Consider the following 24,142-nt stretch of genomic DNA (forward strand, 5'->3'; position numbering starts at 1 on the left):
TGTCTTTCCTGATTAGAGGCCACCAAGCCTCTACACGGCTACACCAAGCTGACTTTCAATTTAGAGAGAGTGGAGCAGAATGCTGGATGTTAGGCTGGAATGCAGGTGCTTCCCAGGCAGAAGCTTGAGCCAAAATTGGGAGCATTTATAGACTAGAGAGTTAGAGAGAATCTTGGCACACCTTTTGCCCTCCAAAAGGTCCCCAGTTCAGATTCTCAGCAATATCCACTGTATTTCCAAGGAGAAACTGCACATAGCCCACATTGGAGATGACTTTTAATAGCTTCAGATGCCTGTCTCAGGATGAAGTGGATAGGTTGCTGGTCATGGTGAGGTCATGGTGAGGCTGTCCTGAATCCTGGATCTCTGAATCCTTGGTGGATACATATTCGAGTGGCTGACAGGTATAAAAGTAAGCCTCTTTACTGCTGAGGCGAGGAAGAAACTCTTGTTTATAGAGCCTCTTGGAGCCTCCCACCTCCCCTCGCTGCCCACATGGCCAGGTTCTCTAAAGCAGGAGTAGTCAACCTGTGGTCCTGGCAGGGGCTCATGGGAATTGTAGTTCATGAACATCTGGAGGACCACAGGTTGACTACGCCTGCTCTAAAGGACTTTAGAGCCTCAGGTTTAAAAAAAAAAACTGGGAGAAAGATATATGCCCATTGGAGGTTTAAGTTCTAAAAATTAATTGCACTGCAAAAGGTTGGCAGCCTCAAAGCAGGAGCCAACATGCAGAGTAGCACCACTCTGCAGATAAATGTCTCCTTTCCTTTCTCGGCCAGAGGCCAAAGATATGCCCATATTTCTTTGCAGCAGAGCTGAACACATGTGTCAAAGCAAGGAGGACGACCCAGAATGGAGGCTGATTGGCTTGAAATGCACCACCATATTCCTCCTGATCTCTGTAGATTCTTATCTCCACCCCCCACCCCATGAGGAAGTCATGCTCTAAAGCAGGGGTAGTCAAACTGCGGCCCTCCAGATGTCCATGGACCACAATTCCCATGAAACGCTGGCAGGGGCTCATGGGAATTGTAGTCCATGGACATCTGGAGGGCCACCATTTGACTACCCCTGCTCTAATGTCTGAGCTGCTAGAGTTCTGGATTTGCTGGATTCTTCCAGCATTCAGCTCAGACACTGAGTCTAACAACTTGGGGAGTCAAAATTCACTTTCGCATTTAAACTGGAAGATTCTGTGCAGACGTCCCTGGAAGGCAGCCTGTACAAGGCCTGTGCAGTCAGCAAGGGGATTATTACTGCAAATGTGATATTTATGAGATGATTTAGTTGAGCATAAAGCTATCTATTTTTTTTTTATTTCTTGTTTAATAACAAAAAAAAAGTCATTTAAAGGCCCCTACTTCTTAGCAGATTGTAAGCTTATGGGCTCCACGATCTCAGTTTCCATTCTGCAATGCCATCATATTAAAGTTGGACTCATTGTTGCAGCTCTCCCCCCATATCACTTGGGAGATATGAAAAACATTTGGCTTTCTCTCCATGCAGGTTCCTAGCACCTTGCTGTTGCCGAGAAGTTCTTCACCGTCTCCCCACCCCCTTCTATCTCCCCAATCATACTGACAATTTGCTATCTCCTCACTTTGCAGCTGGCCCCCTTGCTCTCATTCCTCTGACAAAATGTGAGGTGATTTAGGTGTCATTTTTGATGAAAAGACACCATTGTCCCGTCAGCCTGGGCAACACAGAACCCTCTATAAGGATTGTTTTTCTTTGTTTCGTCCTTCTTGTTGGCTCACAGCGTGGCCACCTGTCAATCAGTGACACGAGGCGTTTGCCTCACATGCATTGTGCTGGAATTATTGATTCTTTGGGATCAGTTGGAGAGATGATAGGATGACGGCCAACTTCAGGCTCTGGTGCTTGTGTGGGAAAGTCATTTGAAAGATAGTTTGGGGATACATAGGCTCCTCTCGGTCCCCAGATAGTTTCTCTCCTTTTTTTTTTTTTTTTGGAGACAAACATTAAACCCAAACTATCTTCCTGATAGAGCCTCTTGTGGCGCAGAGTGGTAAGGCAGCGACATGCTGTCTGAAGCTGTCTGCCCATGAGGTTGGGAGTTTGATCCCAGCAGCCGGCTGAAGGTTGACTCAGCCTTCCATCCTTCCGAGGTCGGTAAAATTGAGCTTGCTGGGGGCTAAACGGTAATGACTGGGGAAGGCACTGGCAAATCACCCCGTATTGAGTCTGCCTTGAAAACGCTAGAGGGCGTCACCCCAAGGGTCAGACATGACCCGGTGCTTGCACAGGGGATACCTTTACCTTTACCTTCCTGATACATTGGGATCTTCCTGATACATTTATTCAAAATAATCCATGGAGACTATTGTCTCTAGTGCTGTCACCCTTTCAACTCCGCTGCCTTCGGCTACCCCCACACTGGTCTTCTGAGTTCCATTCAGTGTCCATCGCTGTCTGGGACATCTAGCTCCTTACCAGAATAACCTTCTGCTGTCACTTTTTTCTCCTTTCGAATTCCACCTGTCCCTTGAAGCTGAGTACACATGATAGCATTTGTTCATATCTGGCCTTGGTTCACACCTACTTCTGTCCTGTCCCGTGTTGTCCCATCCCCCAAAAGAGCACTACACTCTGCCACTACCAACTGGATAGTAATCCCTGGCCCCAAAGAAGTATGTTGAACCTCAACAAGGACCAGAGCCTTTTCTGCCCTGGCCCCCACCTGGTGGAACGAGCTCCCTGAAGAGATCAGGACCCTGGTTGAACTCTCAGAATTCCACAGGGCCCGCAAAAGGGAGCTCCTCCACCAGGCATTTGATTAAGATTAATCGTACCTCAAAACATCTGACCAAAAAATCTGGTGGTCCTCCTTAAGCCATACCCTCCATAATTTGATGGGTTCTGAGCTCCCTAGGGTTTGTTCTATTGAAATTGTTCAATGAATTAACTATAATAATCTTCTAAAATTATATTTATCGTTAGAATGGTTACTGATATGTTATGCTATGACTGTTATTGATATATGATGTTCTGTGTTTCCCAAAATGTTCAATATAAACTGCCCTGGGCTGTTTGGAGAGGGCAGCATAAAACATCTGAGTGAGTGAGTGAGTGAGTGAGTGAGTGAGTGAATTAATTAATTAATTAATTAATTAATTAATTAATTAATGACCAAGAGCTCTGAGGCTCAGATTCTCTATTTTCAACCAAGGGAGGAGCTGGAGCTGATGAGAGAGGTATGGGACCCACAAAATCCAGGTAGCTACTGAACGGCTTGTAGTTACACCCTTTCCTAGTGGATCTGATCCTGGTCATGTTTAAATACATGACTGTTCCCAAAATCTAGGCCACGTATAGGATGGGCTCTTGCTGGTAGGCGAATAGGCCACCTTCTGATTGTATGCTTATATTCACTCTTTGTTCCTCATTCTTTTAATGGGTATTGAACTAAAGCAAAATTTGCACCTGATTCCAGAATTTTGCATCATCCATTGGTTTATCTTACCTGACTGGTTTATCTTACGTGACTGGAGCCCCCATCAGGGTACTGCGCCATGGAGATACAAGCTAAGTGTGGCCAGTCAAGGACCAAGAAAAGAGACTGGAGGAAAGAGGGGAGGAAAGAACAAAGCAGCCATGTCCCATCCTTTACCACAGCCCAACTCAGAAAGGTTTGGGTGGGTGGGGGAGGGAGAAGGATCAGGCTTCCCAGGACAAGGCCGGGCCTCGGGGGGGTGGGGTGGGAAGGCCATCCCGTGCCCAACCGCCTGCCCACTAGCGCCCACTGTATTGGGGCTGCAGCAGGCCTTAAAGCTAGTATACAGTAGTATAAAACAAAAACAAATAATGAATTAGAGGTAATTGGGCTGGATAGTAACTAAAGGGAGTTTTAAGGTCCAAGGGATGAAACAGAACTAAGGCATTTGTTGCCAATGCTGGCCATCTATGCATAATTCATGCTTTTATTACAAAATGTTAATATCCTTCCTTTTTAATTTCCCAAGTTCAGCCTGCCCTGCTGTGTCAGTTAAATGCCAGCTTGTTGCATCCACAGACGTAAAGGTCAAGCAGTCTGAGACTGACCCTGCTAGCCCTTAAACCTTTTCACCCATTCCTGGAACTAGAGTTTCCAGGCAGGGGACTGATCTGTCAGCTGAAGGCTCGAAGTGATGGGAAATCTGCTCCTTCTCTTTTCCATCTGTTCCAGTAAAAAAAAAAGGGGGGGGTGTCTTCTGGACTGGCGTAAAGTGTAGGAATAGGAAATGAGGGTGTGAAGGATCTCAGGTCTTGGTCTGTATTTGACATCGTTGGAGAACAAAATCAATAGAATCTGGTGCCATTTGTAAAACACTGCAATTTGGACCAGAATGTCTGCATCCACGCACCTCTGGATATTGCACCGTCTGTGCATGATGACAGTCATTCGCAACTAGATTATCTTGGACAGGCTAGGCAATCGAGTGGCACATGATTGCTACTGGGCAACAATAGCCCAGTATCCAGTGATGTGTCGCTGTATTCTTTGACACACAGTTTGAAAAACAGAAAGCTACCCTTAGTCATGACTAAGGGCTTTATGATGTCCTGGCTTGCTTTGGGACTGAGGGCCTATAATCCAGATTCCATTCTGAAGGTTGGGGGAGGTTTCTTCCTTGGAAATCTTTCCCACATTTCTTATAGTCATTGCTTATTGCCAGTCTTTCCCTTGCTTGATTGAAATCTGGGATGTCTTGGCACAGCCTCTGCTTAAACACAGTGTTGGTTCACTGGGAATCTCTGACCTGGGGCTTCCAGACTCTCACCTGTTTCCCAGGGTTGTCAGCATTCCCCCTCCCGTGCAGTTAGAAAATTGCTGTGTGGGTTGCACCCTGACTTCTGCATACCCATGGACTCAGAATAAAAGCACAGATTTCGAATGTGCATTCTGCATATTGTATGTTGGCCAGGGTACAGGTGCTCCAAATAAAAGTCTGCCAAATTGTCCCCTGGTGCAGTATTAGTGCTGCTGAGGGTTAGGAGTTCTTTCCACAAACCAGGGCTCTTGTTTCCTCTGGCACCTGAATTGTAGCAATGCAGCATCCCACAGGATCAGCTGTTGGGGAGGGGACAGACTTAGGTCCAGGAGCCCCACATAAGCAAAAGAAGCTTCTCATGGAGAAATTCTCTGAAATGTATTTTAGTGTGCCTCTTTTTGGAAGGGAGGGGAGGCTGGCGTTTCTGTTTTAATGCAAAACATTCCAGTTTGTGCTTTGTCCCCAAGAAGTGCTGTCACTCCTTTGCAGTATATTCTCTCTCTCTCTCTCTCTCTCTCTCTCATTCTCTCTCTCTCTCTCTCTCTCTCTCTCTCTCTCTCTCTCTCTCTCTCTCTCCTCTTTCTTCTCCCACCCTCAATGTTACGTAGCCTCACAAGATTCTCTCTGGCAGGTCTGATCACTGACGCCGTAATGGAGCTTTAATAAACCCTCATCAGTGTTCTACCGTTTCCCTCGGAGTTCCTTCGAGCTGAATGGCTCTCCTTCTGTTTGCCGTCATTGTCCTGCAATGTGGATGTGCAGCTCATAATGACTCCTCCACCTGGCTTCGTGATGAATAATAGACAGGCGACTGTGCCAGGTTTCGGAGGAATTATTGTTCTGTTTTCCTCGGCGATGCTGGAAGTAGGGAAGCGGGGTTAATTGTTTACTGTTCCCTCTCTGTTTTTGACATTGATTTTGCCTCTGGCTTTTGCAGCCCGGCCATTCCTCTTGTGGTAATTATATGCCACTTCAAACCGCCAGCAGGTAGAGTGAAATTGTGAGCATGCTGGCTTTGGAGGAAACTGAATAGGTGGCTTCCTTTCCACGGCTCTAGAGTCCCCCCTCCCTCCCCAAACCATTTTGGCATGGAAAGTACTCCCCTGTGTTAGGTCACCCCTCTCCAGAAAGGGAGGGTCTTGTTGTTTTTAAAGTAGGATCTGCACTGCCAGCGAACTCCATGTTTTGAATGCTAAAAGCAGATTGACTTCACCAAGAGTAAATGATGACTTTTGCATGAAGCAGGGTTGACCCCTGGGCTATGTCTGCCCTGACCCCTCCTTTTTGTTTTCCTGCTGCCATCTGTGAATTTCAGACTACAGTCTGAAGGTGAAAACGTGCCTTTTTGTCATTTCTTTTACAAATGCACTGGTTGGTCAGAAGTTACATGGTGCAGAATCAAGCACATAAGATCTGTCCCATTCCCCCAAACCCTGTATTGCAGGGATAGTCAACCTGTGGTCCTCCCGATGTCCATGGAATACAATTCTCATGAGCCCCTGCCAGTGTTTGCTGGCAGGGGTTCACGGTAATTGTAGTCCATGAGCATCTGGAGGACCACAGGTTGACTACCCCTGCTGTATTGTTCCCTTTCCAGGCACCCTTTCCAACCTGGGGTCCCCAACCCACACTGCCCCTGTTAGCTGAGCTCTCATTCTGCCTGGCTGTGGCCCCCACACACCTGTGAAAGGCAAGAGACTTCCAAAGCAGGTGAAGTGATCTGCCCATTGATTAGCATCCATTATTAGTGACCAAGCCTAAGTATGGGGAGAGTTTTCCTGTGTTGGATAAGATCAGGAACTTTTTTTCCTGGCTGCTGCTTCTGTCCTTTTAACAATAGCTTTGTCTGCAGGCCTTAGCAACTAATTATGCTTCTCTCCTTACCATGAAAAGTTTCAATAGTGTCTCCATAGATTAAACTCTTGCATATGATCTCATCCTACCCCACCTAAATTGTTCTTGGCAAGGAATGAAACTGAGTATTGAACATCGGGGCAGTATTGATTGTGCCGCCTGCTCCAGGGTGAATGTACAAAAAGCTGTTTAGAAAGAATGTAAAGGTAGCAGGATCATTGTTTTTTTAATTTTTAAGAGGAAAAGCCACAAGCAAAGCTCCATTTTATCACTTCTCTTTTGCTTTGTATGGCTTGCTTATTTTATATTTGTGCAATTTCTCTAGCCAAAAATATCAATTCTAGAGAGAAGTTATGTCTAGCTTCTTAGTTTTATAGCTCTCCTGCTTCACTTCAGAGTACATGGAATGATCCCAAATGCTTCCATTTAGGGCAATGGGTTATTTATTACTTTATTTGGGTACTTGGAACTGGCTGTAATTGCCAGATGAATGTGGAGAGCATTCCAGTGGGATAGGCGTGCTTAATCTATTGCAGCCAAAAAAACTACAGGGTGTCTATTGGCATCCTAAAGTTGTGTGGGGTCTGTGTGTATGTATGGCAGAAGATGGTGTGAGACAGACAGGACTGTGGGCAGGAATCTGGAAAGACCTGCGAAGCATGCATTACTATTGAGCAATACTGTTCAGAATGTAGCCCACCAAGCCAGAAGCACCTACCGCCATAAAAGGAGGTCCACTAGAAGCTTCCTAAATGTCTTGCCAAGGATGTCAAGCACAGAGCTGGGAGGGATTGTCAAACATCTAGCAAGCTACAGATTCATGGCTGGTGGTTGGAGGCAACCGTAGCTAGCTTGGTGAGGTGACTGTTTATAGATGGCCCCAGCCATCAATCTACTGCAATGTCTGTGAAAATGAAGAGCCTCTGTTCTTTCCTTTGCAGAATGTTGGCCTTGAAGGGGAGCCGGATGTCACAAAGATTCCATCCTATCTTCTGGGTTGCCCCTCTCAAGTCATGGACCCCCACTTTAGTGGCGTTCCAGAAGAGCTGCACTCTGACACCAACTAGCTTTCATCCTTTATGGAAGGTCAAGCACCTTGGTGACCCAGGTGTCATGAGATCCAGTTGTTGCCTTGGACCGTTTTCCATTTGTGAAAGGTACTAGCGCCAAGGCGCTTTTAAGGAGTGTGGAATATCCGTTGAAAACAATGAGTGCCATCAATGGGGCTGGAGTTCTCGTTGGCCTTACAACTGTGTCTGTCACCCTGGACTTTAGCCTGCACAGTGGTCTGATGGCTTGGCCGCTGAGCCACAATTTGACTCTCAATCAGAGTTCCCCAACATCTGATCCTCTGAATATCTCTGAGGGGGCAGAAGTCTCTCGGAAGTCCATCAGTGAAAAGAACTGGCCAGCCCTCCTCATCCTCATCATTATCCTGCTGACGATTGGAGGGAACATTTTGGTCATCTTGGCTGTTTCTTTGGAGAAGAAGCTCCAGAATGCCACCAACTACTTCCTGATGTCCTTGGCAGTGGCAGACATGTTGGTAGGAATCCTCGTCATGCCAGTGTCCCTCATTACCATTCTTTATGGTAAGTTAAGTTTGTCTTTGTTCATTTCATGTTGCACAAATGGGAGGCAGCAACACTTACCGACCGTGGAGGGAACTGAATAGTAATTGTGTGGCCTATTCCACACGTGTTGGAAAATGCACTTTCTATGTGCTTTTGCAGCTGGATTTTCCTGTGCAGAACAGGATAATCTACTTCTAAATTGCATTATCCAATGTGTGCGGAATAGGCCTGTGTCTTTCCAACTTTTAGATCATTGGACAGGGGCATCTTCACGTTCTCTGTAAAGCCTCATGCACATTGACAGTGTGCTCTGAATAAGTACAGAGTCATAAGGAATGGTGATCATTGCAGTGTATGAAATGACAGGCTGTGCTCAGGCTTAAATGTGGGTCAGTGCCAGAGGTGAAATGGGGGACTGAACTGTTAGCGATCCGTAGGGAGGAGGGAGCTGAGCCCTCAGCAATGGCAATTGGAGCAATGTGTTTAACATTTTTAAAGGCTTAAACAGAGACTGCAACTTAAGAAAGGAAGGTACCAGAAAACCAGTTCTGACCCTGGTAATAGGGACACGGAGTGTGACACATGGCTTCCTGGCCCCTGCAGATATGCTTGTGAGCTCACAACTAGCAGAGCTATTTCTCATCCTTGGGAAATGTATTTTTCCTATTGTAAAAAGGTTCCCTTTCAAATAGACTATTTTCATGTCCCTTCTTGGCTGCCCAATACACCTTTTTGTGTGTGTCTGAGTCAGGATACAAAAACTAGATGAAATCTTCATGCCTAAACTGAACCTTTGCTCTATGGGCCTTTGAAGGGAAAAGGCTGGGATATTTCTGTCTGGAACAGCTGGTACAAATTTTCGCAGCCCAAAGGAAATGAAAGCTTTCTGCTGGAAACCTCCGAAGGCAGGCTACGCACCCGGTCTGTCCCCTGAGCTCATGTTGCTGGGCTTTGAACGAGGAATGTTTGCAAGCTGAGGCAGGGGTCAGAGGGGAGGGGGAAGACCGTACTGTACCCTCGCTTTTCCAAAACGCCTTGTCTGCCACCACTCCACAAGGATCTAAGCAGTATCTGATTCAGGATGAACTCTTTGTGTTCTGACATTTTAAAGCCCTTGCAGAAAGGATGGCTTTTGCCTCTGGGATGGCATTCTGGGTCAAATAAAATAATGCTGACAAACCAAGCCATGGCCTAGGTCTACACAGGCAATGCTTTCTGTTTCGGTATCAGCCTGTCTCTCCCCTCTTTCCTCCAGTTCCAAATTGCGCAATGCACAATTGCGCATGCACAAGGCATGCACAAGGCTGAACATATGTCGGATGGAGCGGGGCTTGCAGCTGCAACATATTCCACAATAAGTATACCCTCTGTTTGTTCACTCACACATCCTTGTACTAAAAGAGCACCAGATTTACGCCTATTTTAGACTTAAATTGGTTAAGTGGCAGATCATGAATTGACTTAAACCTCCTTTAGAATGCTCTGGGGCTCTTTGCTGAAGTTTGATTATGGATCTTTCTAAATGACCTGCCATGCTGTGAGCATAACATTTTTTTAATGAACCTGCTTGAAGTGTAGGGATAGCTGCAAACCAATGTCTGGGGTGAGGAGCATTCCAGGGTGTTTCCAGACTACGTAAGGCAGTGGTCCCCAACCTGCGGGCCGCGGCCCGGCGCCGGGCCGCGAAGGCCATGGCGCCGGGCCGCAGCTCCCTCTCCCCCCCCCCGCAGTAAAAAACTTCCCAGGCCGCAAGCTTGCGGCCCGGGAAGCTACTTACTGCGGGAGGGCGGAGAGAAGGAATCGCGGCCGGGTTGCGCCCGTGCAGGCCGCGCCCGCGCGGCCCGATCCGCAGGCATGGCCGTGGCTCGCGGGCGCGGCCCGATCCGCGGGCGTGGCTCCCGGGCGCGGCCCGATCCGCGGGCGCGGCTCGCGGGCGCGGCCGGGCGCGGCCGGGCGCGGCTCGATGCGCGGGCGCGGTCCCCGTGGGCGCGGCCTGATGCCCTGCCGGTCCCCAGCCTAATAAAGGTTGGGGACCACTGACGTAAGGGACATCACAGGCAATCAGCTTGATGTAGTAAGCCAGCTTGGTGTAGTGATTAAGAGCAAAAGCTTCTAGTCTGGAGAACCGGGTTTGATTCCCCACTCCCCCACATGCAGCCAGCTGGGTGACTTAAGGCTCATGACAGCCTTGGGAAAGCTGTTCTAACTGAGCAGTAATATCAGGGCTCTCTCAGCCTCACCTCCCTCACAGGGTGTCTGTTGTGGGGAGAGGAAAGGGAAGGAGATTATAAGCCACTCTGAGACTTCTTCAGATAGTGAAAAAATGGGGTATAAAACCCAACTCCTTCAATAATAAGGAATTAGAACTGAGATCAGGTCTAGAAATGACACTGTTGAATAATCTGTCATGGAACAGGTACGGATTGTTGGAAGGATGCCTGGAGAATGGCAGAGTGCCATATCCATGCGCACAAAAGGAGTTGGCATGTACAGAGCCAGCCCATTGGTTTGCCAAGGTCAGCAGTGATGCTGCAGCTCACCTGGTGAACAAGCAGGTGATCCTTTCAAGCACCTTCTACCTTAACTGGAAATGTCAAGGATTGAACCAGCGGCCTTTTGAATGCAAAGCAGGAACCCTACCATAGAGTAACTGCTCTTCCTTGAGTGCTAAACAAGCACCAATGTTTGAACAGAAGTGAATGGTCCAATGGAGTCCTTCCAGCAGGGATTCATCTTCTCATTACTTCTTCTTCTATAGAGTGTCTCACCTCCCTGCTTAAAAGCCATGGGTCAAGGGAACTTCCACCCCATATGCAGAGATAAAATGCTTAGCTGTGGAAATCCAGTTTCCTTCACTTCACTCTAATGAACCCAATTAAGCCTTTTTTCTCTCCATTGCACATTGCTTGGTTCCCCTCCAAAGGCTTGCCCTTCCTTTCGTAATATGCTAAAATAGTCCAATTGGGCCACGAACCCCTTCCGAAGCAACTGATATAAAGTGGCACAACTCCAGCCCTTGCCAATTAAGTCTCTGCTCTCTGCAACGTTTATCAGTTGACCTCCTTTTTAAAAAAAAAAATGCCTTGCACTAATGGACAACTTACATTTGACAGCCTAGAATGTTTTCTGTTGCATTTAATTCCTAAAGGGCTAATTAAATAAGTGTGTTAATTAATAGATGGCACGTTGGGTAGTGAGCTGATCCAAAATTAACTCTTGGTTTGCACTTGCTGGAATCATATTTGAAAGCTCTGACACTACTGAGGACTGAAGGAAGGAATTCTGGTACTGGACTGGTCTGGAACCTCGTTTTATTATTTTGTTTATTTACTTAAGTATTTATACACTGCTTGGTCCCTGCAGGGACACAAACTAGCCCCTCCATGTAAATAGACGGGGACACATCAAGCCAACAACAGCAACATATTGGTCCCTCATGATCTCATTGGCTGGCTCATCTGAAGACATAGGCATGTGAACCACATATTATGAGCCAAATGCCCAAGAGCCCTTGGTCCATATCCAGGGGCTTATGTCCCTGACCATTCCCAAGAGTACTTGAAAATGAAGGGAAATGCCATTCTTTAGCAACGATGGTAAACAGATGGCAAATATGTTCCTCCCGTTCCTTTCCTCCTTACTAAAGAGCCTCTGGAATTTATACTTTGAGCAAGGGACTTCATGAGTTCACCAGGACAAATTCATTCCACCTTCACATATCATTTCACAGGCAAAATACCACTGGGCAATCTGCCTGCTGGAGGGTGGCATCAAGCATCCCTCCAGCCTGCCTGCTGGGAGAGGCATGTGAGTTGGCAAGTCCAGGGGTCCCACATGGGTGCAAGCCACTGCATGGTTCCCTTGCCCTCTGAGGGTTAGAGCAAGGTGGCAGCCCCTGAGCTGGGGATACCCCTGAAGGCCCCACCCCCAAGACCTCATATGGGGATTCCCAGACCAAGGGAGGCAGGCATGCAGATTCAGCCTCCCCCGAAAACTGGAAGAAGAAGAAGAAGAAGAAGAGTTGGTTCTTATATGCCGCTTTTCCCTACCCGAAGGAGGCTCAAAGCGGCTTACAGTCGCCTTCCCATTCCTCTCCCCACAACAGACACCCTGTGGGGTGGGTGAGGCTGAGAGAGCACTGATATCACTGCCCGGTCAGAACAGTTTTATCAGTGCCGTGGCGAGCCCAAGGTCACCCAGCTGGTTGCATGTGGGGGAGCGCAGAATCGAACCTGGCATGCCAGATTACAAGTCCGCACTCCTAACCACTACACCAAACTGGATCCAACCCAGTGCCCCAGCTGCCCATGAACAGACCACAAAACATAATTGGAACACCACCATGAAACATGCATTCGAGGAAGACTGAATAAGGAATCAATAGCCAGCTGGCCTCAACGGCAGCCCATTAAGTACAAGAGTGTGTGGACCAGAGTGAAAACTCTGGCTGCCGGGTCCACCAGGAAGTCTCTCCCAGCCAAAACCCCCATTGCCTGATTGGCTGCCCATACCCCACCAGGGCCAATCATCACAACCGCCCACAGTCACCATGACACAAGAAGGCAAATCCTTCCCCTTCACTTGCTCCCCAGCCCCGTGGACACAAACATGGTCCAGGGTTAAGCTGAAGCCATTGCTGATTGCAAACATTTGTTTGAAAGAGTGGATTTCAGGCTTGTTTGTTGCTTAGCAGTTTCTGCCTAAGGTGCCCCCTGTTGTGTCCCACTGAGCAGAAACATTGTGATTAGGGATGTGATTTGAATTTCATATGCTTTCCGGTTTGATTCTGAGAACCCCATCTCAGTCTTTTGGGGAACAAACCTGGGAGAATCACTGCCCAGAGACTTCTGTGGCATTTCCTCCTGCTGCCTCTTCCCCCATTAAAATGTACACCATTCCAAGGAGTGTGCATCGAGCATGTATGTGGTATCAAAGTACTCTAAAAGAATAACAAATTACAGGAACAAAAGAGAAGCAGGTTGAAGCCAATGACAACGTAAGGAAGACAAAAGGAAGAACAACACAGACGTGTCTCATTTCAGCTTCTCCCTAATTGGGATTCTGAGGTGTGTCCCCCCCCCCCATGTGCTCTCTGATTTTGCTCAGAAACAGCAGGTGCAAACTGTTGCAAGTGCATTGCCGGCAAGCAACACCACCTGCCGCTTGTCTTTTCCCTCTTTGCTCACTTTTTCCCTCTGAAATGATTAGCTGTAATATTTGTTATGGTTTTTCTTAACAGGTATGCTGAATTTATAGTAACCAGGGCAGGAATGAAAGGGTGAGCAGCCAGAAGAGATGCAGAGCACTTGGCAGGGGAGGGGGAGGAGGGAAAGACCCGCCAAATGTGTCACTACAGTTCAAACTAATCTTCCTGCTTCTTTCATAAGACCTGTACAGAGAGATGACAAAAAACTAATAAAACCAGAGTGAGCGGAGTGCTTACCTTGATATGTATGTAGCCTTTGGTATTTCAAAAGCTGGAAGGCAAACTTTCTCACCCGGCTGATTATTAAGTGACTCAGGACTCTTTCACACATTCCACAGAACAGGCAAATTAAGTGTATCCTCTCTACAAGGAGACACATTAAGTCCACTGGCTGGCTGGCTTTTAGCCTGTCTGTATCTACATGCAGAGCCTCTTGTGGCGCAGAGTGGTAATGCAGCCATCTGATAGCTTTGCCCATAAGGCTGGGAGTTCAATCCCAGCAGCCGGCTCAAGGTTGACTCAACCTTCCATCCTTCCGAGGTCGGTAAAATGAGGACCCAGCTTGCTGGGGGGTAAACGGTCATGACTGGGGAAGGCACTGGCAAACCACCCCGTATTGAGTCTGCCATGAAAACGCTAGAGGGCGTCACCCCAAGGGTCAGACATGACTCGGTGCTTGCACAGGGGATACCTTTACCTTTACCTTTTTATCTACATGCAAGCTTATCACATTGAGATTTTGCATGTTTTACATGCGTATTTTTGTATTTACATATTTATACATTTCCCCCTCTTCTCTTTGAGGCTGTCGTCATTGTTCCACTGCTTTTTCAGGTTCTTGGTTGTTAGCGGACTGCTAGTATAAAATCTTTTACTTTTCTCTCTCTCTCTCTCTTTTGCTGTCCATGTTATTGACACCCCAGGTATCGCACTAAATGTGTTGATTTCTTTTAACCACCGCCCTACTTAGTGGTGGCAATTTTTTTCTTGCTCTCAAATCACAGTTCAATTATGGCAACCCCATTGGGTTTCCAAGGCAAGAAACATTCAAAGGTGGTTTGCCATTGCTGGCCTCTAAATCATGATCCTGGATTCCCTTGGTAGTCTCCCATCCAAATACTAGCCAGAGCCAAACATGCTTTGCTTCCAAGATCAGATGAGATGCTACTAGCCTGGGATATCCAGGGCCCATTCTGCACACACAGGATAATGCACTTTCAATGTGCTTTGGCAGCTAGATTTTCCTGTGCAGAACAGGAAAATCTTCTTCTAAAGTGCATTGAAAGTGCATTATCTATTGTGTGCAGACTAGGCCCAGGTCAAGACGAGTGCTGGTCAGAGAAAGGGCTGGTTCCATCACAAGGGCATTAAATAAACATTTTATGGATAGACCTCAAAAAAGTTCTATTGGAAGAGGCCTCCTCTGCTCTAGTGACATGGGCTCAGCATGCCAGGAAAGTCTCCTCCTGTTTATCCTTGTCAAAACAAAAGCCACTTCCTTTTCATTCCAATGGGGGCTATACAGGAGAATCATAGAATGACAGAGATGGAAGGGACCTCCTAGGTCATCTAGTCCAACAATGCAGGACACTCACAGCCCTATTGCTCATCCACAGTAACCTGCCACCCCCTTGAACCGTCACAGAATCAGCCTCTCTGTCAGATGGCTATGTAGCCTCTGTTTAAAAATTTCCAAACTTCCCAGACGATGGCAGTATTTGACTTCTGGTTTATAACCTACCTTACCACTTCCACCATGCCAATGGGATCCATGTGGGATCCATGGTTAAAGTGCCGGACTAAGATCTGAGAGACCCAGATTTGGAATCACCACTCTGCCATGGAAGCTGGCTGGCTTGAGCCAATCACACAGCCTTAATTCAGCCTACTTTAGGAGAATCCAGTGGTGGAAAGCTGGACAATGAAAGCCACTTTGGGTCCCCACTGGAGAAAAAAGATGGGCTCCCATTGGACTGAACTGTGTACTGTGGAAAGCAGATAAGGCATCTTTGGGGGAAACCCTACAGAAGTTCCATTGCAGTTCATCCTGGGGAAGGCAGGGTTAAAGAGCCATTTGCTGTGGTCTGTCAGGATGCAGCTGGATGTGATGGTGCCCCTGGACTGAACTCAAGGATGATGCCATTTTAGTGCCTAACTTGGCATCCTCCACTGCTGAGAAGGCAGGAACCTGAGGAGGTAGGAGGGGACAAGATCCAGCTGCCCTTTGGGTCTGATCTGGATGTTTAAAATCTCTCCTATTAGTCACTGTCTATGGAACCACCACATGATCCCCAAACAAGTCTAAGATCAGGAGCAAAATCTGCTCAAGATCCCGGGACCTAAAGATATCAAACTGGCCTCAACCCCAGCCTGGTCAAATGGTAGATCAGAGCCCTGAAAAACCTTCAACAGTTCCACAGGGCCTGTGAGACAGAACTGTTCTTCCAGGCCTACAGCTAAGGCCTGAAACTGTCTGGGTATCCCAGCTTCCCTATTTAAAACACAGGCCAAATTTGCATCAGAGTCTGAAACTTAGACCCTTATCATCCTTCCAGCCATAAGGAGGAGGCAAGTTATGGAATTAATTAAAGGATCTCTTATGGATTTTAATGTTATTTTTATTGAATTATTTTATTCATTTTAAAAAAATTGTTACCTGTCCGGCACCCGTGGGGAAGTGTGGGATATAAATAAAACATAATAATGTGTCTGTGTGTGTCTGTGTGTGGGGGGTGTCCCTGAGTCCAGGGACGCCATCACATCTAGACCACTCTTGAGTTAGCAGGCAATGGAGTGGAAACCAGCTGAGATGTACTCTGGCGCCGGGTGAGTCCTTGGCAGCAAGGGCTGTGTTGGACAACAGATTAGAAGCCCCTGAAGACTGCCGGAACCCCTATCCTGGCATTCTGGTACATCTCCGCCATGGGAGTTAGATACGCCGAGTCCTGCTCATTTTTGCAGGAACATGCTCTTCCATGCGTTCATTTCCATGGAATTGTTACCATGCACATCATCACCATTGTAATTAAGCTTGTACAGTCCTGGATTGAAAAACAATTTTTAATAACAGAGCTGTTTGTGTATGGCAGCAAATCAAAGTGAAGGAAAAATCATAATCTCAAGCAAAACAAAAAATCATTTCCAAGTATTTAGTCAGTATGTTAAAAAGGAACAAGGAGATGATGCTTTATATTCCTGCCATATGTTTTGTTAAAATGCTAATTAAAACATCCACGTCCACAGTTATTTTTACTGTTCCACATGCCCTGTCTCTGGTCACAATGGAGGACTAGCAGCTAAATGGAAGTTGCTAATGTGTTTCTAAAGTGGAGATTTTTGTAAAGATGTTGGTTGGGGACGGGGAAGATGTCCTAGCAGTTCCTGGATTCCTCTTTGTCTCAGGTTCTGCATCCCAAGAAAAGCACACCAGACAACTCTCCATTTGCATAGTCTCTATTTCATCTTTTCTGATCTCAACAGTTGCCTTCCATCCGTACTGGACTCCTATCAGTTCTGTGGCTCACGGGGATCACTGGTGGACCAGTATAAGAGATACCATCTGCATGTTTGCTCGTGTGTGTGTTTTATTTTTATTTGTGAAGAACACAGTGTTTATTCCCATAAGTTTCTTCTTCCATTTCTTCTGGGTTATCTTCTTCTGAGCAATGTCTTCTTCTGGTTTGGGGACAATTTGCTCCATCTCTGTGAGGATCATCTCAATTTGGCAGGGGGAACTCACATAGGGTTTGATGCGAACGTGAGCCCTGTTGGTTTGCCTGTGCATTTTAGGAGCTCTGATGACTGGAATGTGCTCAATGACCAGAGAATCTACATCTAGACACTTCAGCTTGGCATTGTTCTCAGCATTCTTATGTGCAGGAGGAATTCGGCACTCTTCTTTGGCCTTTGTCCCTGTGTCCAGCCCCATTGCTTGGCCTGAACACATCTGCCAACCCCACCACTGTAGCAGTGAAAGGGCATGCACTGCTTCTTCAGTGTCACATCTTTCAAGTACTTGATGGCCTTCCGAATGTGCATACCCTTGATTGCTCAGGCAGTCTCACACATATTCTTGAAGTGGACTCAAAGATTGGAGCCCCTTGACTTGCATGATTTTGTGGGGTTCTTTGGATCAAGTGAATAATGTACCGTTTTCAGAGCTTAACATTTGTTCTTATAATTCAAGGAAAGTAATTCTGTATTATTTCTCCAGAAAACGTTCCACTTATCAATATCCCATGGACTGTATAAGTTCATATACTTTTCCTGAAATGGGGATCCAATGGCCAAAGCCTACAGTGCTGTCCCCACCTTTGGCATGTTTGATTAACACGGTCCTGCCCTTCATCACATTTACACTGCAAATTAGATATGCTTCTAGATTTAAAACTTCCAGCACCTAGAAAATCAGCACATCAGGGAGAAGCTAAACTCTTTTCAATCACTTTTTACCACCTCTTTTAGACTGCAGAAGCACTGGGTAGCAATTTCCCCCAATTCCCTACTGCTATTCATGGAAACATCCCCTGAAATTTTGTTTATGAGGATCAACAGACCCTCTGAAGCAACAAATTGAAGGGTCTACAGTGGGAGGAGGGCACTGGAAGAACACAGAGCTTTCTTTTCAGAAAAGTGACCAAAGCTACAGGCTATGCATGCAGCCTTATCATGCAATCGTGTAACCAGATTTAGCATTCTGACATTTTCTGGCTATCTGCAATGGGATGCAGTGAGCATAAAACGCAGTGTGGATACATAGTCCTGAATTCTTGTTGAGTTACAAAGTCTATTTGAACCAATGGTCAGCTTAAAGAAACCTGACTTGTTTACTGAATGCTACAGCTGGGTACCCCTCTTCCCTAGGAGGCTAACTGAGACTCTTGGAGGAGGATTGGCATGGCAAGAGTTTGCTGTTGTGAATGGCAGGTGGAGAGAGAGTTAAGGAAAGTCTTCAGGACCTAGGAGAGCTCTGGAAGAGTGCAGGCTTTACTTCACTAGGCAGGCAGAGCTCAGCTGAGTCTTAATGCTACAGAATTTCATGGTTATGTTTTTGTTTTGCTTAAAATATTCCAGTTTCTGACATATGTCCTCACTGAGTGAGATGAAACAGTGGTTCTCTTTTCCCTATCTTACTAACAATACTCAGTGACATATTATTGTTGAAATTTATCCCCCCATTGATTGGACTGAAATGTTAGAATCTCAGGGGTAGTCAAACTGTGGCCCTCCAGATGTCCGTGGACTACAATTCCCAGGAGCCCCTGCCAGCATTCGCTGGCAGGGGCTCCTGGGAATTGTAGTCCACGGACATCTGGAGGGCCGCAGTTTGACTACCCCTGTGTTAGATGATATAAAAGTGGCATAAAAGAAACACGTGACCCCAAAAAGTCTCTCAACAACAAATAAGAACAAAATAGGGAAGGGCTCATTTGTATATCCCTGGCTCAAATTTAGCCATGGCTTGCCCAAGCCCTGCCTTTCATTGGTGAATGGGAAACTCCATAGAGGAGCAAACTTAGTTGACTTTGACTGATCTGCCACCTCTGTGGGACTCAATGGGATGCCTTTGCTGTGTCCAAAAATTCAAAGGAATGATGGACATTGTCAAAACCTTGAACTGGCAAGGGGGAAAAGTCACCGAAGTTTGAAGTCTTCGATCACCGGATGCCGATTTCTGTCTTCAGAGCATTGCTCTTTGTTGCTGCCAGGGGACTCATCAGCCCATCCCCATGTCCTGTCATAAAAGCAGAGTCATTTGGCTTTTTAACCTTGTCAGGCAGGTGACATGCCATTAACTTTACAAAATGCTCGGAGTTCAGTTGGAAAATTAATCCGTCATCTCTAAGAGCTTCTGAAGAGTTCAGAAGGGCATTTCAGAGGCAGGAAAGCAGATGGAACTCGCTGTGTCAGATTTTTAGGGAAAATCCTTAAACAGGTGCTTAGTTTTGCATTGACTGAAGTGTTTTTGTTGCTCTAGTGCTTTGATGAATGGCCTTAAGCTGCCAGCGTTCAGTGATTTCTGTCTTTGCCATGGTTATGCAAAAGTTTGGCAAGCTTGTTGTACTTTTCAAAGCACTGCCGACTCTGTACTAAGCTGGAGTCTGGGATCAATTTCATGTCGATGATTTCCTTCATAGAAACCTGGTGAATCTTGTATGTACACGTGGTGCTGCTTTTGATCCTGCTAGTGCTGCTTTTGATCCTGCTAGGAGAAAAGGAGGTTGAGAGGGGACATGATAGCCCTCTTTAAGTATTTGAAAGGTTGGAGGAGGGCAGGATGCTGTTTCCATTGGCTGCAGAGGAGAGGACACACAGTAATGGGTTTAAACTACAAGTACAATGATACAGGCTAGATATCAGGAAAAAATTTCACAGTCAGAGTAGTTCAGCAGTGGAATAGGCTGCCTAAGGAGGTGGTGAGCTCCCCCTCACTGGCAGTCTTCAAGCAAAGGTTGGATACACACTTTTCTTGGATGCTTTAGGATGCTTTGGGCTGATCCTGCATTGAGCAGGGGGTTGGACTAGATGGCCTGTGTGGCTCCTTCCAACTCTATGATTCTATACATTGGTCCACCTAGCCCAATTCTGTCTGCGTAGAGAAAGGTCTTTCCCGCTGCCTGCTACCTGAGCTCCTTTAACTGAAGATTCTGGGACTATACCAGGGACACCAAATCTTATGTTTGGTGACTGAGCTATGGCCCTAAGTTGTTTAATAATGGGATTCTGGGTGATGGTTCAAAAGTCCAGTTGTCAGTTTACCGCTGGTATCTGAATGATTGTCCCTGACATTTGGCATCTTGTTTTGGCTGGGCAGGAAGCTGGTATTTCCTCCTTGCCCCTCTGTGTGGGTCTTGTGGTAAAGTCTTAATATCCTGAAAGTTAGTAGAGTACTTAGTTAGAAACAGAGTGGTACTGTGCTTGTGCACAATAAAGAATCTGACTGTGAGTGCAGACAGGAAAAGAAGAGCTTTTTTTTTTTACCACAATTTTCACTACCAGAAGGATACTCAAAGTGGCTTCCAATTGCCTTCCCTTCCTCTCCCCACAACAGACACCCTGTGAGGGAGGTGAGGCTGAGAGAGCTCTGAGAGAACTGTGACTGTCCCAAGGCCACCCAGTTGGCTGCCTGTGCAGGAGGAGTGGGGAATCAAACCTGGTTCTCCCAATTAGAGGCCACCACTCTTTGCCAGGACACCACTTGGGCCCACCACTCAAGCTCCTTCCCTCAGTTTCAGCCAGCAGATGCTTCTGGAGCTTTTAAGCAACCAGCCTGACGTGTTTCACAGGCATTAGGATGCGGCTCCTTTGGGGGTTGGACTCTTGCTGTCTCTCCCCTCCCCCCCGCACACACACACACACAAACATCTGTTCCTGGCTCAGGTTACTCCTGGAGATGTTAAAGCAGGGGTAGTCAACCTGTGGCCCTCCAGATGTCCATGGACTACAATTCCCATGAGCCCCTGCCAGCGAATTGTAGTCCACGGACATCTGGAGGGCCGCAGTTTGACTACCCCTGTGTTAAAGGCTTGTGTTTCATTTCCCACTGAGCTGATTATGCAGCCGAATCATCCCATCATTTGCCCTTCCCGGCCTTTCCAAGCTATAATGACTCTTGTGGCTGCCAAGTGTTGGGGCCATGAGGGCAGAGGAAGGTGGAGGGGGACCCACAGACCCTCCAGGCAGCCCTTGCCTCAAAGCTGAAGCACTGCTTGGAGATCCTCCAACTGTGCTGCCGCTGAAGCCTTCCTTCTCGTTGAGCGGAATAAATGGTCTGGAGACTTTCGAAGTGTGCATCCTAAATCTCAGCCTACTTATCCAGAAACTAGCTTTATTAAAACGTATAGGGCTGGCTTCCAAGTAAATGCAATTAAGCCGGCTGTAAATTGGGGAAACAAAATAAATACATTTGTTGTGATTAATTTTGGGGAAGGATTTAAATTAGAAAGGGGGGGTGGGTGGCGCGCTATTAATTAAAAGCCGGCGCTCCTGGGCAGAAGGCAGCAAACAAATCCCCCCACATCCCCGGCTCAATGATGGTTTTCAGGGCTGTCCTTTAGGCTTGGGCCCTCAAGCATTTCACAGCTGAAAACACCAACATGCCTGTAACATCCTCACTCATATTGCTTCCCTCTCTCCTTTGACACATTGCTAAAGGTTCTGTTCCACCTGCTGTGCTGATACGATGGTGCTTTTGGTTCAAGGTATATTCAGGAAATGCAGGAGTGAGGTGTGAAGTAAGCTGTGCATTGCATGTTGCTTTAGGGCCAAGTTGGTTGTGACAGCTTTTGCAGGGCTGATTCATGGACCAGTTTAAAGAGATTTTAAATATACCGCAAGGGTCTTCACATGGTGGGGTGGGGCAGGGACGGTTTATCCATGCAGCAAGTGTAGCACATCACACACTCCCAGGGGCCCCCCAAGATGCCTCTCCCCCCCCCCATGGATCAGGGTTGTAGCCTCATTCCTCACTCCTTTAAAAGCACTTGAAGAGACACCCCTTTCCACTGTCCAGCTGCCCCCAGTCCAGCTGCTCCTGCCACAATTGTACTCTGCTAGGGCTCCATGAATCCTTAAACCACTCCTGTGGTGGGCTTCTTTTGTTCCCTCCATAGCCAGACATCTGTGGCAGAGGAAGGGAGAGGGACCGCAGCTGTTTTGGAGCTTGAAAACATGCCTGGGGAGCAAAGAGGGTGCCTCAGCCCCCTACAGGGTGGCCCTCACAGCATTTATTAAATCCCCCTTGGTGGTGACAGTGTGGGCCCTTAGATGCCATAGTTCAGCTCTCAATATTCATGCATACCCCTTGTCATAGATAGATTCAGGTGGGTAGCTGTGTTGGTCTGAAGCAGCAGAACAAATGTAGCAGCCAGTGGCAGCTTTCAGACCAACAAAAATTTATTCTAGGCATGAGCTTTCATGTGCACGCACACTTCCTCAGATACAATGTCATGGAAAGCTAACGCCTTGAATAAAACTTTGTTGGTCTTAAAGATGCCACGGGACACTAAATTTGTTCATTGTTGAAGATGTGTGCTAGAAACAGGACGCCTCAATCCACACACTGAGATGTTTAAATTTCAGAGCCTTTTGGAAGAGAGTTGACCTAGAAGGATGACTGTACTGGTAAATGAGGGATCTGTCAAAGTTCTTTCCCAGTGTTTTTCTTCCCCAGTTTCCTTCTTTCTTTTCCTTGTGTCTCCTTTCCACCCTCCACCCATGTATGTCCACCTAAGCCCTGCTTCCTCATGTCTTGCAAACAGTATGTCCCCAGTGAATCAACCAAGCAACATCCTGAAGGCTCTTTTTGGTTGAGAAGCATCTGCCAAAATCAGCAGTTTTTGGCAGTGTCTCTGAGTGAGTGATGCAGCTGGCGAGGGAGGGACGACCCCTTGAAAGAACTCCTGTGTTTTGCCAAAGGTGGTTAAAATGCCAACTTTCCACCTCTCTTTGAAATCTTAATTGACAAACTAGCTGTAGATTTCAGAATTTGGCCTTTTGGCAGAGAATTTGAATCAGGATATTTGCAGGAGAATATTCATCGCCACCATTCATGCCAAATCTTTCTCAAGACAGAATGTCAACCATTTTTTTTTTGCAAGTTCTCTCACTAATGGCGTTGTAGTAGATATTTCAAGTCATCTTAACAGGATTCATAGTAGTTGTTGACATGTGCTGGAACTCTCAGCGTCTTGGTGAGGCCTCCCTTTGTGCTTCTGGCCTCTGCAAAAGCTGCAACAAGAGGCTGGTTTTCATTGAGGGGTAAACCTGCCATGTCTGGCTTTTGCCATGTTAAAATGCAAATAAGGAACTCTCAGGATGGATTGCTCCTCAATACAAAAAGGTCCTTACATTTAGGAAGTGAGCACATCAGGCAAAGGGGTAGGCCATGTGGAGGAATGGAGGAGCATACCATCTTATGCCTTCCAACCTGTAATCTGAAAGTAGTACAGCTCAAAGCCAGCAGTGCAGACCAGGCAGATGATAACTAGGCCAATATCTGGCTTTTGCAGGCAAATCACAAGTGGTTCCATAAAGAGACTCCATGAATGTGTTTGAAGCCTCCTGCACCAACCAGCTGAGATTTACTCGTTTATGAAGATCATCATGGACAAAGTTGGCTGACAAGGCTAAATAGCCATCCCCCAGCTTAAGAGGCCTATGTCAGGATGGGAGCTCTGATTTGCAAGCCTGCTCCAGAGAAAAGGAGGGATTTTGCAAATGGCTTGTCAGGGAATGCAGCTGACACCACAAAATGTTGCTCTGTTGAAGAGACGCTGCCTTTCAAGCTGGAGAAACTCTTCACTTTTGACAGGAGGGAGGGATGTGAATCAGAAACCTTGTGCTCCCAGGGGAGAAATGCAGTGCGGAGAAGTTAAGAACTACCTGCAAAGTTTAAAACTGCTTGTAATTGCTTGCTATTTCTGTAAATGTCTGAAGCAGTTGGGCAGATGTGCAGAGTGGAAACAGGGCAATAAGGTTAGCATGAAGACCTTTTGGTGCTGCGTTCATCACACCTTGGCATAGTCATCGTGGGGCAGTTTGCAACAGAAATGGTATACAAATATAATAAAACAACATCAAAAGCATAAATATAGCTGACCGGTGTCAACTGAGCTCTGCTGGTGTTCAAGCCTCCTCCTGAATCATTCTTGACTTGTCAGGATGTGCCCTGTGTAACCTCAGCACAAAAAGGAAGTTACTAATGGTGTGGCAGTGAAGGAGGAGGGGGAGGG

At 46.8% G+C, this 24,142-nt stretch overlaps 1 protein-coding gene across 10 annotated transcripts in view; it reads left to right on the forward strand.

The window, feature by feature from the left end:
- Positions 1–24,142, forward strand: part of HTR2C (5-hydroxytryptamine receptor 2C) — a 220,955-nt gene that overhangs the window by 184,608 nt on the left and 12,205 nt on the right. For all 10 annotated transcript variants that reach the window (XM_077308341.1, XM_077308340.1, XM_077308346.1 and 7 more), the window contains one exon: positions 7,571–8,221. In XM_077308341.1, the coding sequence (XP_077164456.1) occupies positions 7,837–8,221 (385 nt within the window). In that variant the 5' untranslated portion in view covers positions 7,571–7,836. The remainder of the gene's footprint in view (positions 1–7,570; positions 8,222–24,142) is intronic.

This window comes from Paroedura picta, chromosome 13 (genome assembly GCF_049243985.1).
Source record: "Paroedura picta isolate Pp20150507F chromosome 13, Ppicta_v3.0, whole genome shotgun sequence".
NCBI lineage: Eukaryota > Metazoa > Chordata > Lepidosauria > Squamata > Gekkonidae > Paroedura > Paroedura picta.